Source organism: Protopterus annectens, chromosome 11.part0 (genome assembly GCF_019279795.1).
Source record: "Protopterus annectens isolate FY-2018-M chromosome 11.part0, PAN1.0, whole genome shotgun sequence".
Taxonomy (NCBI): domain Eukaryota; kingdom Metazoa; phylum Chordata; order Ceratodontiformes; family Protopteridae; genus Protopterus; species Protopterus annectens.
In genome coordinates this window covers 231,296,448-231,314,066 of record NC_056745.1, presented here as the reverse complement: position 1 = coordinate 231,314,066, position 17,619 = coordinate 231,296,448, and the positions used below count along the sequence as shown (strand labels likewise).

General features: G+C 41.5%; 1 protein-coding gene across 1 annotated transcript in view; it reads right to left on the bottom strand.

Moving 5' to 3' along the window:
• The window catches only part of EEA1 (early endosome antigen 1), a 1,728,461-nt gene that overhangs the window by 1,468,776 nt on the left and 242,066 nt on the right, over window positions 1-17,619 (bottom strand). Inside the window, exons 4-5 of the mRNA XM_044087190.1 lie at window positions 4,411-4,538; window positions 1,742-1,916 (exon numbers count right to left, since the gene is read on the bottom strand). Coding sequence (XP_043943125.1) covers window positions 1,742-1,916; window positions 4,411-4,538 — 303 coding nt within the window. The remainder of the gene's footprint in view (window positions 1-1,741; window positions 1,917-4,410; window positions 4,539-17,619) is intronic.

Here is a 17,619-nt window from a genome sequence, read left to right as displayed (position 1 = left end):
CAGGTTTTCTTGCCTCGTGTAACTCCTGCAGAATGGATAAGGCTTCTAATTCCCTTTTTTTTTTATGACAAAGTATTAAAATGAGAATTTGTAGGTCCAGATGAATGAAAGAACCCTTTTGCTGTGCGAGTAGGTGCATCATGTACAGGTAAGCTTTTGGTGAATACCTTTCTCTAGATGAAAAAAAAAGGGGGAGTCAGTGCTGGATAAGCCAAAAGTGGGTCAACCAGCAGTATTTTGGATTGCACTTATTGTTTCTCAGGAGGATATTCTGAATGAAGGGAAAGCATAAAGGAATTTCACTTTCCATGAGATCAAGGCATCTGTCTTATATACTTCCCTGCATGGTACTCTAAAGCAGAACAATCTGAACTGCATGTTCAGAGTGAAAGCACAAAGAGCTATCAGGGGAGTTCTCCAATGATGGGCAATTTGAAGGAAGACTGTTCTGTTTAGCATCCTTTTGTGGGGGTCTCCTTGGATCTGCTGAGATAATTTGCCACTGAATTCATCTCTGATGGGATACAAGTTGCTTGAACATCAGTATCCCACACCATTACGACTAGCCTGCATACATGGCAGGATTTGTGCCCCCCCCCCACATCCCAATTTTTCCAAATACCATACAGCTGGGGTATCGTCGGTCAGAATTTGTAAGATTCCTGGAGACCAGAGGTGGTAAAAGATCTTTTCTTTTGTACGTATGTACTTGCAACTGTCTTGATTGGCCTATACACTTTGGTATTTTATGCCCAATGAATGGGATCCCCAAGCCATATCCAAAGCATCCATGAAAACTTTCCAAAGGGAGCAAGAACCAGAAAAAAACACTACTGGATTGAGTGCTATCTGGCTGACCCACCAATCGCACACTTTCTTTACAAAAGACAAGAGACAAAGAAGGAAGTTTAGTGGGTGTCCGTGCTGGGCCCAAATCAATATGATGGATCACTGAATCTTCTTCGTGTAGTTTCTGGAAAATGGAATCACCAGTACTGCTGATACCACAAACCCAAAGGCATTTAGAATATCTCTTGCAGAGGTCTTTTCTAGACTCAGAAGGGACTGGAAGTCAATCAAGGCTGTTGCCAATATTGATGGATATGGATTGATGTGAGTTTTTGGAAGGGAGGCAAACATTTGATATTATTAGAATGATAATCCAGAGGGAAGCAGAATGCAGTAACACACAGCTACTGTATGTGGTTATTGATGCAGAGAAAGCATAAGCAACTCTCAGATTAAAGGATATAACTGGTTTGATAATAAAAATAGTTTTATTTGCAGATATTATTTTGCATTTAGTAAATCCAAAAAAGAACAGTATGATATGAAATATTTTGAGACAGTTTAGGATCTTTATGGCTATAAAATTAATGAAGATAAAACAAAATCTATATCAGTAAAATATGTACCTACACATGAACTAGTTCCACAATACCCATGAGGACATGATGAGATTAACTACTTTGAGGTATGGATTAAAAAGAACTCTGTTGTGGCAGCTAAAGATATGTGGAAAGAGATCAAACCAAAGAGAATACAAAAATGAGAAACTGGAATCCTTTGATTACGGATAGCAAGATTCAAGTAGTTAAAATGTTTTTAGTCCCTTTAGTTTTAAATACAGGTCAGGCTTATTTTTAATCAATTAGAGGAGTAGCTGCTGCTGATAATTAACAGTTGAAGGAATTTATTTGGGAGGGGAAGAGGGCAAGAAGTGATGTAAGCTGATACTCACCTTAGAACAAGGAGGTATAGGATTACCTGCTTTGAAGTGATATTTTACAGCTATGTATTTAAAGTTCATATACATAACATAAGCAATAGGGTATAAATCAAACTGTAAAGGGATGGTGATTAAACAGGGAGGGAGCTTGAGAAATAAAGCGAGAGTAGGATTTTGGATACAGTTCCTTAAAATGAACAAAACAACACAGGTTATTATATTTATAAAGTAACGGAAATTATTCTAAGAACTAAGCCAACACTGGAATGAAGAAAGCAGATTTTTACCAACAGGTAAGAGGGGGCTGGAATTTAATGGAGAAAATCATCAGAGGAATCAAAACATTGGAAGGCAATAACTAGACAGGAAAAGGTAACAGATTGGAATGAGGTCAAGTAGAAGTTTGGAAAGCAGGTTAGAGACAGCCAACCCTAGTAGGGATTGATAACAGGATAGAGGCAAACAGAAAGGAATGGGATGTGCCAAGTAAAAAAAACAGCACTGCTAGAGTGTTTTTTTTTGTTGAAGCTAGGAAAGGAAAGTGACATTTAGTAGGGTATATAAAATATAGAAGAATCAATCAGGAGGAGGTTAGAAAAGATTGTAAATTCCCTTTCCATTCTGTCTTCTCAAAGAGTAATAGGACAACATCTGAACGATTCCCAAGTTGCAAAAAGTCCAGACAGTTTAAGAGTTTTGCTTGGAAGTGTTTGCATGCATAATTTTATAACACAAGTAGACTTCAGAGAATTTTTCATCAGGTAGATAAATGCTGGAGGCGTGATGGGGGAAGATAACAAGTAACTGGGCATATCCTTTTGGGAATGTAACACGTTGACATTTTAAAAACAATCTTCCTTACAAAAGTACTTTGTGAGAAATGTTAGGAAAACAAATTGTTGCAACTAAGGGAATTTATTAATTTGAGCTTGAACACAAGATCTGAACTCGCTTGAAGCAATAAGCCCGTAGTGAGCCTAATGACAGTGGCTGCCAAAAAGCAATTACTAGAAAATGGAAATCAAAATATATACCTACCACAGCTGAAGTACTGCATATATTGCATACAAGATAAAATAACTGGAGTTGGGATCTTCAAAAAAGTGAAAAATCAATTAAACAGAAATAAATGAAATTTATAGGAACAAAACAAGAAGAATAATGTTCAAGTAGACAAAAAAAGTTTAAGGGAAGGCAGGAATTACGAACTCTACGTAATATTGAAGTGAAAGAAAATTGTTAGAAAAAAACTATATGCACACTGCATGAAAATAACAATGAAAATATTAGGTTGGTTTGTTTTCTTCTCTGATAATGCATTTGTACTCGTGTTATATTTTAAAATACGATGATTCAATAAAGATGTAACAAACAAATAAATAAGCTCCCCATTAAAATGGCTCACCACATGAAAGACAACAGCAGGGAAAATTTAAGATTGGCAATTGGTTTCTCACAGAAAATGCAGTAATCTTCTGAAGAATTTTTTTAAATGAAAAAATTTTAAAAGGACCGCCCTAATATTCAAAACTATCTTATAAAGAAAATGGAATACAAACACAATACCAACTTTGGAAGACTTCTACAGCCTACTGAAGAACACAGTGTTATTGGAAATTAAAATGAAAGAACTGAGAATTTATCCAAAGCCATTTATCAACAACCCTTGGGGAAAAGTCTTATTGTTGATTGACACTACAATAACTGATCAGACAATCTGACAATGGATTGGACATACTTATAAAATAACTGTACACATTAAGATCTGTTATAGTGTCAGGCTAATGTAAACAGTGTACGTAGTTATTTAAGATGTTATGTATAAATACTATGAAATTCATTCAAATGTATATGAAAAATAAAAAAAATAAAAATTTGAGAAAAAAAAAAAGCTCTCTTATAATCAAGAGTGCAACAATGAGATGCTGAACAAACATGGGCCAACCCTCCTTTTTTCTGGTCATTACACAGTACACAATATATTATGTTCCAAACAGTTTAGGGTACAAGGAGCTTGCCTCAGACTGTTGCAGTTCCATATCCAGAACAGGAAAAGATAGAGTGATATAAAACTGTTTAGACATAAGTTTTGTTTCTAAGCACTTAATTTGCAATCATACTAACTTAACAGTTATGTAAAACAAAACTATACCATAGGATATATATACCTGCTGCTAAAGCAAACATCTGTCAGAAAAAACAGATTGCTTTGCAAGGAAGGCAGTCTGTCACAAAAGTATATTTTTTCTTCCTTAAGATATCAAAAATATTCCCACAAAAAATCAGCAAAGTCATGAAAATTAAGCAATGCAGAATAGAAAAAAAAAATGCCTGCATACATCAGAGGAAAAAGGACACTAACAATGAATCTTAGAAAGCTACTTTGAGAAAAGGACTTTAAAAAGGCTAACATTCATTTTCTTTTTTTGTGAACTCAAAAATGAGGCTCTACAAAGAATAAATGCAATTGCATAGAAGTTTTTAGATTAATTTTACATTCATTTTCTTTTCTTTTTTTTTTTTTTGTGTACTCAAAAATCAGGCTCTACAAAGGATAAATGCAATTGCATAGAAGTTGTTAGATTATTTTTTTCACCAGTCAAAACTCCTTTTGGAAATCAAAATCTGAGGTATTCTATGAAAAAAGTATCAGAAGTAATAACAGATTCTTACACTCTCACCTTTCTGAAGAACTATTTGTTTCTCCACCTGGACCAGATTCGACAACAGGACCACGACAGGTTTCATAATGATTAAACAGCTCATCTGCAGAGCTATAGGACTTCATACACAAGGGACAAATGAAACCCTGTCACAAAAGTAAAATAGTGTTACTCTACTGAATTGAACAGGCTCATCATAATTCAAACCATACAAATAATTATATAAAGAAAGACATTGTTCCTAAATCCCAATATCAAAATCATGAATACTCCTACCTGCGAAAGGTCATATGTAACTAAATCTTTACACATTGCTTTCATAAACACAAGAGTTGCCCCAGCTTTTTAATAAAACAGTTGCTCCAGCTTTGCTGCACCATAACAGAAATAAAAGTTTTAAATAAAAGCAAAGGCACAAAGAATCACACATTTATAAAATGGTTCATGCGTCTTACCTTCATACCAATGATCAATGAACTGCTAGGTTAAAAAAGGAACTACTTAAAAAAAAAAAAAAAAAAAAAAAACCCACAAATCGCAAATGAGGTTGTATATACACCACTATATTTTAACAAACCAAACTGGGCTTAAAACTGTAGCATTAGGTGCAAAGTTCATCTTAGCAGCAGTGACAGGTAGAAAGGGGAGGATCTAAGAGCAGACGAGAAGAAATGACTTAAAAGATAAATCTTGATAGAAATTGAGTAAGAAAGGCCAAAGGATAACAACTCAATCTGGAATCAGCAGCATCCAGGTATTAAATGGACCCCGGTTCTTAGCATAGCACAAACTAGAAAATCTGTTCCACTTCCACATATACAATTTTCTAGTAGCAGATTTTCCAGCCTCCTGTAGTCCCTGCTGTATATCTCTGAAAAGGGCACCTAAAGGGAATCAAAATTATCAGTTACCTGGAGTATTTTTAGGTGTAATCAAACATCCAATATGTGGAGAAGCTTGTGGTGATTGCCCTTGGCAAATTTGAAAAGAAGAGGAAGTCACTGTTGCCTGGGAGAAAAAGTGAGTCTCTACCACTACCTTTAGAGAGTCCTTTTGGATCTTTAGAACTCTTGGAATCAGTGGAAAGGATAGAGAAGTATACAGGAACATTTGCATCAACCGGAATAAAAAGGCACCTGTATTAACCCCTTGACTCAAGTGCCCCCATTCAAATTAAGTACCCCAGCAACAGAAGAACCAAAACAGAACATTCTTCTCAATGGCAGAATGTAAAATCCTAGTTTTAATTTCTTCTGGGAAGTTTCAAGAATGTTACCAAGCAAACCTTCAAATAACTAACCCTGTACTAGTAGCTCAGGAGGCAGTAAAGTACAGTTGTGTACACTTACCATAAATGCAGATGTTCGAGTGTCTTCACTGTTGCAGTCATCACTGTAGGGTTCTTCCTGCTGGCAGGCAGCCCTCGACCGGCCAGAATCCCGAAGTCTGGGTCCGGCATCGGCTGTGTACTCACCCTCCCTGACGTCACAGCACCAGGTTTACAAAGCTCCCAGCCGACGCCATGTTCTCCAGTTTTTCTTGCCCCAGATGTCAGGTGCCCAAAAGTGAAAGCTAAAAGTAAAACAAAAATGTAACATACAACAAACCCCATAACCTGTAGCAAATACACCTCAGAAAAAGGGTGAAGTAGGAAATCATACCAATAAAAGTATAAGAGGGGATAGGAGGGTGGGTAACCCAAACTGCAACAGTGAAGACACTCGAACATCTACATTTATGGTAAGTGTACACAACTGTACTATGTTCATCGTGTTTCACTGTTGCAGTCATCACTGTAGGGTTGAATCCCAAAGCTGAGATAAAGGGTGGTGGTTATTGAGTAGAAGGGGCAGCTAGAAGGCCTTGCAAGACTGCAGAAGCAAAGCCTGCCCTAGACTTAGAATAAAGAGGGAGATTATAGTGCTTAGAGAAAATATGCACGGAACTCCAAGTTGCAGCTTCCAAAATATCTTTGGTAAGTACTCCCCTGAGAAACGCAACTGAAGTAGCAGCAGCTCTAGTAGAGTGAGTCCTAACTTTTCCTGGGATTTGTTTTCCATGATGAGAGTAACAAAATCTGATTCCATGAGCAATACATTTAGAAATGGTCTGTTTTGAAATAGCTTTGCCTTGGGAATTTGCTGCATAAGAAACAAACAGTTGTTCTGTTTTCCTGATATCCTTGGTTCTGTCCAGGTAAAAGCGAAGCTGCCTGTGCACATCCAAAGAATGCAAGATCCTCTTCCCCTTATTTTGTGGATTAGGGAAAAAGGTTGGCAGGTGAATAGCTTGGTTTAAAGCCACTTTAGAAACCACTTTAGGCATGAAAGTAGGGTTAGTCCTCAAAGAAACCCTGTCTTGATGAAAAATAATGTAAGGTTCCACAGCCATGAGCGCTTGTAACTCCGAGACTCTCCTGGCTGAAGTTAAAGCCAGTAGGATAACAGTCTTCCATGATAAATACTACAGGCTCAAAAGGAGGCAGAGTAAGTTTTTCCAGGACATAATTGAGGTCCCAGGCAGGAATGGGTGGTGTCCTAGGGGGCCTTAAATTCTTTGCTCCTCTGAGATATTGTTTCAGAAGTGGATGTGAAAAAATTGGAGGGTCTGTATTATAATGTGCAGAGATAGCTGATGCATGTATTTTTATGGAGGAAAAAGACAAACCCTTATGCAACATATCTGTTAGGTAATGTAGAATCAATGGAATATTTGGAATGTGAGGATCTGATTCCTAAGCATGCATCCAGGTGCATAATCTCTTCCATTTACCTTCATAAGATTCCCTAGTGCTAGGCCTTCTGGCTTCTAAGATAACATCCATGACCTGTTTGTAAGGTGTAGGATTAATCATAGGCCCTGAATACACCAGGCTGCCAGGCTGAGAGTTTTGATATGAGAGTGCAGGAATTGGCCGTGGTGTTGAGACAAAAGATTTGGAATCTGAGGTAGAATCCAAGGAGGTTCCTGGGATAGATTTATCAGTGTTGAGTACCAAAATTGTCCAGGCCAATTCGGGGCTAGTAAGATCAGCTTTGGTTTGTCCTGTTTTATTTTTAATAACACCCTTGGTAGAAGAGGTAGTGGTGGAAAGGCATACCCAGAGAGGTTCCTCCAACTGAATGAGAGAGCATCCACTTTCCATGCGAGCTTGTGATATGTCCTTGTGCAAAAAGTCTGTAACTGGTAGTTGTGGGGAGAATCAAATAGATTTATGTCCGGGCTGCCCCAGGCTTCTGTAATCATCTTGAATATTTGGGTGTCTAGCATCCATTCGTGTGGGTCCGACAGGTTCCTGCTCAGGTTGTCTGCCAGAGTGTTTTGTTTCCCTGGCAGGAATTGAGTTTGTAGGTCCACTTTGCAAGCTAGTGCTGTGTTCCATAGAGTCATGGCTAGTCTGCAAAGGGGGTAGGAGTGAGAACCCCCTTGCTTGTTTATGTACCACATTACTGTGGTGTTGTCTGTCCGTATCAGTAGCTGCCCTGGCTGTAAAAGATCCCTGAAAGCCAAGAGGGCATTCTGCACAGCTAACATCTCTTTTAAATTGATATGTAGATGCTCCTGATCCTCTGTCCAAAAACCTTGCAGGCCTTTCCCCTGCAAGTGAGCTCCCCATGCATAATCCGTGGTTATCACTTGGTAGGCTGGAGGTAGACTGAAGGCTTTCCCTTTGTTTTGAAGGCACGCCACGGCCCACCAATGGAATTCCTTTTGCAGGCAAGGCAAGACAGCAATCACTGTTTCCAGACTGTGACAATGCAAAGACCATACGCTTTTTAGGTACCATTGTATCTTCCTCATATGCAGTCTTGCATATGGTATGAGTAGGATGCAGGAAGCCATGTAACCCAAAGCCTGCAGGAATTTCCTTGCAGTTAGCTGAGACATCAATGCCAGGCTTTTGAAAGTTGAAGCCAGCTGTAGTTGTGTTTCTGATGTCAGGAATGCCATCTGGGTTGTTGTGTTTAAAAGAGCACCCAGGAAAGTCATCTGTTGAGTGGGTGTCAAATTTGACTTTTTTCAGTTCACAGTGAATGCCAGGTACTTGAGTAGATTCTGAACAAATTCCAGGTGCTGGAGTAAAATGTCCTTATTGTCTGCTTGAATAAGGCAGTAGTCCAGATAAGGGTAAATTTGAATTCCCTTGAGTCTGCAGTAAGCTACTACTGGTGCCAGGCACTTGGTAAAGACCCTGGGCGCAGTAGTCAAGCCAAAGGGCAGCGCAGAAAATTAGTAATGTTTCGAGCCTGCCTTGAACCTGAGGTATCTTCTGCACTCCTGTCTGATAGGAATGTGTAGGTAAGCCTCCTTTAAATCCAATGTCACCATCCATGCATTTTTGTTCAACATTGGCAGGAGCTGCTGCAGAGTAAGCATCTTGAACTTTGGTATATCCAGGAAAGTATTTAAGACTGACAGATCCAGGATGGGTCTCCAAGTATTTTGCTTTCTGGGAACTAGAGAGAGTCTTGAATAAAAGCCTTGTCCCATCTCTGAATTTGGGACCAGTTCTATGGCCCTCATAGCCATGAGGGACCTCACCTGTTTTAACGCATCTGCCCATTGAGTTTTTGGTAGGTCTGGCCATCCGTTTGGTTTTGGTAAAGTGTGAAAGTGGAATTTGTAACCTCTTAAAACTACATCCTGAACCCACTTGTCTTGGGTTATGTAAGTCCAAGTTCGGTGAAAAAGAGAAAGTTTTCCTCCCAGAGGAGCTTCCAGGAGAGAGGTTCCTGGAGCCATGCAGGAGTCATTGAGCCTGTTTCCTGTAAGGTTGAGAACCTATCTTCACCACCCCTGGGGGTGGAAGCACTCAACTGTCTAGGTCTATAAGAGATCTGTGCTTGGGTCCTCCCTCTGGGGCACCTATATCTACCCCTCTGAGGCCTGTCCAAGCTGGGAAAGGACCAATTTTTAGCTGGCCAATTTCTGCAAAATCTAGGAGGCTTAACTTGTAAGAAATCCTTAACCGTTTGCATGGATTTTGCCTTATCCTCCATTTTCTTTATAACCTCTTCAGCCTTAGACCCAAACAAAACATTATGTTGAACAGGAGCATCCAGTAACTTTGCTTTCACTTGATCAGGCAAATTTTGTTCCTTTAACCAAGCATGCCTTCTAACAACCATGCCAGAGGCAGCCTCCAAAGCATCAAAACCACAGTGTAAGGTATGTTTTCCCACCTGCTCAATAGCATGCAACAAATCATGTAATTCTTTATTGTCTGCACATGCAGAAATGGTACTCATTTTTTGTTTCATAACAGACAAAAGGTATTGCTGACATTTCAACATATGAAATTGACAATTTAAAGCCCTAATAGATAAAGTAGTAGAAGTGTACAGTTTTTTGCCCCATCTCTCCAAAGCTCTAGAATCCTTATCGGACGGAATACGGTTCTTAGCAGTGGCGGCCTTAACACCCTTAGGACCCTGAGAAATGGTTTCTGGATCAGCAGTAGGATTTTGATAAAGAAACTAGTGGGAGTCAGGGACTCTGTAATATCTATCAGTTTTAGCAGGGGCCAGAGGAAAGGAGTCAGGAGTTAAATTAGACTCAGAAAAGACATCATCCACAATATCCAAAATAGGAAGAATAGCCAGGGGTCTGTGTTGGGGAAGAAGGAAATCCCTAAGCCTTCTCTTAGATTCAGAGTACTCCTGCCCTTCCCAGTGAAAATGTTCCCTCATGTCATGTAAAGTTTCCCCAAAAGAATAATCCTCAGGAGGAGAAGCTGACGGGATGGATTCCTCAGCATCAGAATCCTCATAAGGAGGGAAAGTATAATCCTGTTCAGAGGAAGACACTGAAGAGATAGATGCCTGATCAGAGGATTCATAATCCAATTCCTGTCTTGGCCTTTTGTCAGGAGGTGGATGTGAACCCCTAATCATAGTTAACAAGTCCTCCGCCATTTTAAGCATTTGTTTTTGAGATTTAGGTCCCGGATCAGAGGAGGCCTGGGCTTGAGTCTTTGTTTTAGAAGGAGTCTTTGCCTTTACCTGAAGCTGCGTACGCCTGAAAACCCCCTCGGACGCCGGTACCTGCACAGCGGCTCCGGACCCATCCGAGGGAGCATTATCCGAAAGTCCTGCACCTGGAGTACTCGAAGGCCTAGTTGGCTCCTCGTGGGAGTCCGTTTCGGCAAGTGGTTCTGTAATGGCCGACGACAGGTGCTGTGAAAGCACCTCACTGATGACGGCCGAACCAGCAGCTGGCTCCGATTGTAAACTGCCGTCTGATTTGGACCTCGGAGGCCTATCCTTATCCTTGGGCCTTTTATGAACTCCGGTAGTCGGAAGCGTGTCTGACGACATGTTATAATTAAATCGCCTCCCAAAGTAATCAAAGGCAAAATCGTATCTCCCGTTTAATAGTACGTTGATTAAATCTAGCACAAAACTGACAACTAGCTACGTCATGGTCAGGGCCTACACAAGGAATACAGTAAGAGTGAAAATCCTTATGAGGTATTTGCTTCCCACATGAAATACAATTATTAACTTTTTTTGACATCAGTCTGGAGCAAGAAAAAAGTTTCCCCAATGGAGTACTTAGCTTTGAAAAGAAGAATGTCTTCGGTATGAAGCACCAAAAATAACAGAAGACAGCCGACCGGCACTTGCGAACTGCTTCCACCGCACGGCAAGAAAAGACTGGAGAACATGGCGTCGGCTGGGAGCTTTGTACCCCTGGCGCTCTGACGTCAGGGAGGGCGAGTACACAGCCGACACCGGACCCAGACTTTGGGATTCTGGCCGACTGAGGGCTGCCTGCCGGCAGGAAGAACCCTACAGTGATGACTGCAACAGTGAAACACGATGAACATCAGCAGAAAAGTACAGTTTTGTACCTACCATAAATGTAGATGTTCGAAGATCCACATTGCTGCAGTCCTGACACTTGGGTAGTCCGCTGTCCCAGTCGGCCCGAATACCAAAGTATAAGGCTGACGTTGGTCAAGGCGCATTAGTCTGACGTCAGGACGTCAGGGTACAAATGCGCATGACCGACGTCATTTCCTCAGTCTTTTCTTGCCCCAGATGTCAGAAGACCCTAAAAAGATAAGGCCCAACCAAAAAACAACAACACACCAAACACCCCTGTACCAAATATATGTACAATATATACAAAGTCAGAAAGGTACAATCCTACCCACACAACCACCCCTAAACACAGAGGGGAAGGAGGGAGGGTAAATTGGACTGCAGCAATGTGGATCTTCGAACATCTACATTTATGGTAGGTACAAAACTGTACTATGTTCTTCATCTCACATTGCTGCAGTCCTGACACTTGGGTAGAATCCCAAAGCAGAGGTAAGGGAGGATGGCAAATCACAAAGAAGCAGGAGCTGACAACATGCCCTGTAAAATAGCAGTGGCAAAACCAGCCCTAGAGTTACAGTAGAGAGGAAGGTGGTAATGCTTAGAGAAGGTATGCACTGAACTCCAAGTAGCTGCCTCCAAAATATCCTTAGTTGCCACCCCCCTTAGAAATGCTGTTGAAGTGGCAGTAGCCCTAGTGGAATGAGGCCTAATCCCAGCTGGAATCTCCTTGCCATGATGGGAGTAACAGAAAGTAATGCAAAACCCAATCCACTTAGAAATAGTTTGTTTTGACACAGGCTTACCCTGAGAACACAAAGCAAAAGAAACAAACAACTGCTGAGACTGCCTAAAATCCTTAGTCCTGTTTAAATAATAACGTAATTGCCTGTGTACATCTAAAGTGTGCAAAATCTTTTCCCCCAATATTTGGCGATTTGCATAAAAGGTAGGCAAATGAATACTTTGGTTTAAAGCCACACTAGAAACCACTTTAGGAATAAAGGAAGGATTAGTGCGTAAAGATACCCTATCCTTATGAAAAATCAGGAAAGGCTCAACTGCCATAAGGGCCTGCAATTCAGACACCCTTCTTGCAGAAGTAATGGCTAACAAAAAAGCAGTCTTCCATGACAAATATTTCAATTCAGCAGTAGCTGCAGGCTCAAAAGGTTGTAGAGTGAGTTTCTCCAACACAAAATTGAGGTCCCAAGCAGGAGTAGGAGCTCTTGGGGTCTTATATTCTTTGCCCCTCTAAGAAATTGCTTGAACAAAGGATGAGAAAACAATGGTGGGTCACAATCATAGTGAGCTGAAATTGCTGCAGCATGAATCTTAATGGAAGAGAAAGACAAACCTTTGTCCAATAACTCAGTAAGATATTGAAGAGCCACACTCAAATTTGGCTCAGAAACATCCAAATCCTTTGCTGCACACCAAAATAAAAATCTCTTCCATTTTCCTGCGTACACTTTCCTTGTACTAGGTCTTCTGGCTTCCATAATCACATTCAAAACTTGTTGAGGAAGCTGAGACCTGCTATGGTTCAAAACAGAATATGCCAGGCTGTTAGATGAAGAGAGTGAAGCTTGACATTGAGTAGATGCCCGTCCTTCTGAGACAATAGGTGTGGAATCAAAGGTAAGGCCATGGAGGCTTCCTTACCAGACTCCTCAGTAATGGGTACCAGTGCTGCCGAGGCCAATCTGGAGCTATTAAAATCATCCTTGGCTTGTCTTGTCTGACCTTTAGGAGTACCTTTGGGAGGAGAGGCAGAGGTGGAAAGGCATACACATGAAGATTTTTCCAACTGAAAGAAAGAGCATCCACTTTCCAGGCTGTGTGATGAAACCTTTTCGTGCAAAACTTTGGCAGCTGGTGGTTTAGTGGAGAAGCGAACAGATCTATGTCTGGAGTTCCCCAGGACACTGTCAATGTCTGAAATACATGAAGATCCAGTTTCCACTCGTGGGGATCCATGATTTGCCTGCTTAACACATCTGCTAAGGAGTTCTGTGCTCCTGGCAGAAACCTTGCTTGAAGATTCAGTTGCAAGCTTAACGCAGTCTCCCACAAAATCATTGCTTGCCTGCATAGAGGATAAGAATGTGTTCCCCCTTGTTTGTTGATGTACCACATGACAGTTGTGTTGTCTGTCAGAATCAACACCTGCCCTGGAAGAAGTAAATCCTTGAAAGCCAGCAATGCAAGCTGGACTGCTAACATCTCATTCATGTTGATATGTAGATGCTGCAGTCTGGCAGGCCACTTGTCTTGTATCCACTTTCCATTCAGATGAGCTCCCCAAGCTGTGTCTGAGGCATCGGTCGTTAGAATCTGACTCGCCTCTGGCCGGGTCACAGAGAGTCCCTTGTTTAGGTGACATTCCTGAGCCCACCACAGAAATTCCTTTTGAATGCAAGGTATTATTTGAATGACAGTGTCCAAATCCTGGCAGTGCTGTGTCCATACATTTTTGAGATACCATTGTAGCTTCCTCATATGCAGTTTGGCATTGGGAAGTACCAGAATACAAGATGCCATGAACCCTAAGGCTTGAAGGACTGTCCTTGCAGTCAGCCCGGACTGATGAGATAGTTGATGGAAGTAAAGAGAAAGATTCTTTTGTTTGTCCGGGGTTAAAAAGGCCATCTGGGTTGCTGTATTCAGTCTCACACCCAGAAAGCACATGTCTTGAGAGGGTACTAGACTGGACTTTATTTCGTTCACAGAATACCCTAGGCATCTTAGCACAGCTATCACATATTCCAAATGCTGAAGAAGCACGTCCCTTCCTTGAGCCAGAAGCAGGCAATCGTCCAAATAAGGACAGATTTGTATTCCTTTTAGCCTGAAGAAAGCTATCACTGGAGCCAGAACCTTTGTGAATACTCTGGGCAGTAGATAAGCCAAAGGGCAATGCAGAGAACTGATAATGAGAATTCCAGCTCGAAAGCAGATACTTCCTGCAAATTAGTCTGATAGGAACATGAAGGTAAGCTTCCTTGAGATCCAAAGTTACCATCCAGTGATCTTTGCCCAGCAGAGGTAAAAGCTGTTGTAACGTCAACATTTTGAACTTGGGAATGTCCAGATAAGTGTTGAGGATAGACAGATCCAAAATTGGTCTCCACGTGTTCCCCTTCTTTGGTACTAGGAACAGGCGAGAATAAAATCCTAGGCCCCTTTCTGGCACAGGAACCGGCTGAATGGCCCCTATTTGGAGCAACAGAGAAATTTGCCTGTGAGCCTCTTTCCTTTGTTGAGGAGGAATGTCTGGCATGCCTTTGAAAGGAGGCAAGGTATGGAAATAAAATCTGTAACCGTGGTGAATGATATCCAATACCCATCTGTCTTGGGTAATTAAACTCCAGTTTTCTTTGAAAAGTGCCAACCTTCCTCCCAAAGGTGCTGCCAGACGAGAAGATTCTGGCAGCTGAAAAGGCAGGTCATTGGGTCTGTTTACGAAAGGACTGACCCTGCCCTCACCAGAAGACTGAGCAGGTGAACTCCCTGTTCTAGGCCTAAAAGAACCTTGAGCTCTGCCCCTACCACGTCTAGACCTACCCCTAGACTGGGAATCATAAGCAGGATATGTCCACCCCTTGGTAGGCCAATTTCTACTAAACTTGGAGGCTGAACCTGCAAAAAATCTTTAACAGTCTGCATAGACTTAGCCTTGTCTTCCATTTTCTTTAGAACTGCTTCCACAGGTGAACCAAACAACACATCAGATTGTAAAGGAGCATCTAAAATCCTTGTCTTCACATGCTCAGCTAAATTCTGATCCCTCAGCCAGGCGTGCCTGCGAAGAACCAAACCAGTGGCAGCCACCCTCGAAGAGGCCTGCACAGCATCAAAACCACATTGCAAAGAATGCTTACCCACCTGTTCAGAAACATGAACTAAATCCTGCAACTCTTTACACTCAATACCTTCCGCCAAAGCATCTACCTTAGACTTTAATTGTGAAAGGAGATAATTTTGGTATTTCAACATGTGAAACTGGCAATTCAAAGCTCTCATGGCCAAAGTGGAAGAAGTATACACTTTCTTTCCCCATCTATCCAAAGCCCTCGCCTCTTTATCAGGAGGAACTGGATTTTTAACAACAGAAGCTTTAACACCTTTAGGCCCCTGAGAAACAGTTTCTGGGTCTGCCCTAGGACTCTTAAAAAGATACTTATGAGCTTCAGGTACCCTATAATATCTATCCGGTTTAACTGGAGCAGGAGGCAAAGAATCAGGGTTCAGAGAAGCCTCTGCAAAAACATCCTCCACCACATCTAGAACAGGAGGTATAGCTAAAGGCCTATGCTGGGGTAGAAACAAAAATTCCCTAAGCCTTTTCCTGGAATCAGAGAAATCCTGACCTTCCCATTTAAAATGCTCCCTCATGGAATGAAGAGTCTCTGAAAATGAAAAATCCTCAGGAGGAGAAGCAGAAGGAGTAGAATCATCTATATCAGAATCAGAGTAAGGGGAATACTCCTGCAAGTCTTCAGCCGAAGACTCAGAAGCATCCGAACACTGCTCAAAACTCCCAAGCTCAGGTTCCACCCTAGGCCTCTTATCAGGAGGGGACATAGAACCTCTAATCATTGTAATCAAATCTTCTGCCATCTTAAGCATATGCTTCTTAGGTACAGACCCTGAAGAACTAGGGGTAACACCTGAAACAAAACCTGGCCTGCCCCTGGGAGAAGCCTTGGAAACAGCAGGGGAGGGCCTAACCACCTTAGGAAGGGAGGGAAGAACAGCTACCTGAGAAGCCCCTTCCGCCTGGCCTACCTCCTGAGAGGTCACATCTTGCAGTAATAAAGTCTCTCCCTGGGATTCTAAAGAAATTTCTGTCTGAACCTCTGGCTCCACCGAGCCCTCTAAAGAACCGACGTCCGGGACGGACGGTTCTTCCAGCCTAGGCTTTGCTGTTTTGTCCTTGCGCTTTTTTGACGAAGCGGGCGTCGGAGCATCCGACGGCATTTTATAATTACACCGCTTCCCAAAAACTAACCTGGCACAATCTAATCTCCTCTTTATAGTGCGTTTGTTAAATCTAGCACAAGAGCGACAGCCAACAACGTCGTGCTCAGGCCCTAAGCAAGGTATAGTAATCCCTATGAGGTATCTGTTTCCCACAAGAAATACAGTTATTCACTTTTTCTGACATCCGGTAAAATACTGAGGCAAGAAAAAACCAAAATATTCCCCAACGGGGTACTTAGCCAACTTGGATTCGGTCTGAAACTCCGACTTCGGAAAATCTCAGAACGCCAACCTGCACTTGCAAAACTGCTTCTGCATCGGACCATGCGGCAAAAAAGACTGAGGAAATGACGTCGGTCATGCGCATTTGTACCCTGACGTCCTGACGTCAGACTAATGCGCCTTGACCGACGTCAGCCTTATACTTTGGTATTCGGGCCGACTGGGACAGCGGACTACCCAAGTGTCAGGACTGCAGCAATGTGAGATGAAGAACATCATAAGAACATTTTAAATATTGTTTGTTTACAAGAGAAGCAGAAACAATTAAGACATTCAATGAATTTTTAACTTCAGAAGAGAGGATGTTAACAGTGAACTTTCTCATAGTCTCAAAAAAAGCTAATATAATTTTTAACATATGATCCTGGTACCTTAAAATACTGAATGTTAAATAAGTGGAAGAATAAGCTTTCTTTCCAAATCTATCAAAAGCACTCCCATCCTTCTCAGACACAATGTGGTTAGCATTAAAAATCGGTTTAGCACATGGAGACATGATAAAATGAAGTACTTAGGAGTACAGAATAAAAAAGGCTTCTGTTACGGCAGGTAAGGACATATGGGAAGAGACTAAAGAAAAGATACTACAAAAAACTGAGAAACCGGAAGTTCTTCTTTATGAATATGTTTGTTTGAGTCTTTCAGCTTTTCCCAGTTAAGGGTCGCCACAGCGAAACTCCGGTCCGCTAATGATTGGTAGTTGATTTTTTACGTGCCGAGTTACCAGCCCTGACGCACAACCTTCAACAAAGGTACACCCATTCACGCAGGTCTCCGCGCAGAAGATGCTCTAGCTGAGAATCGAACCGGACAGCGTCTTACTGTGAGGCAACAACGCTACCGCAGCACCACCACTGAATAACTAAAATACCAGCAGTGAAAATGTTTTTAGTCCCTTTAATTTTACATAAAGTCATATTTTTATCAACCAGATGAAAAGTTGTTCACAATAATTAATAAAGAGGTGGCAAGGGTAAGAGTAAGCTAATCCTTCCAACAGAACAAGGAGGCTTAGGATTACCTAATTTGAAGAGATATTTTAGAGCTACACAGTTAAGGTTCGTATATTAACACAAGCAGAAGGTTATAATTTAAAATAGAAAGGGATGATGACGAATTGGAGGGGGGAGGG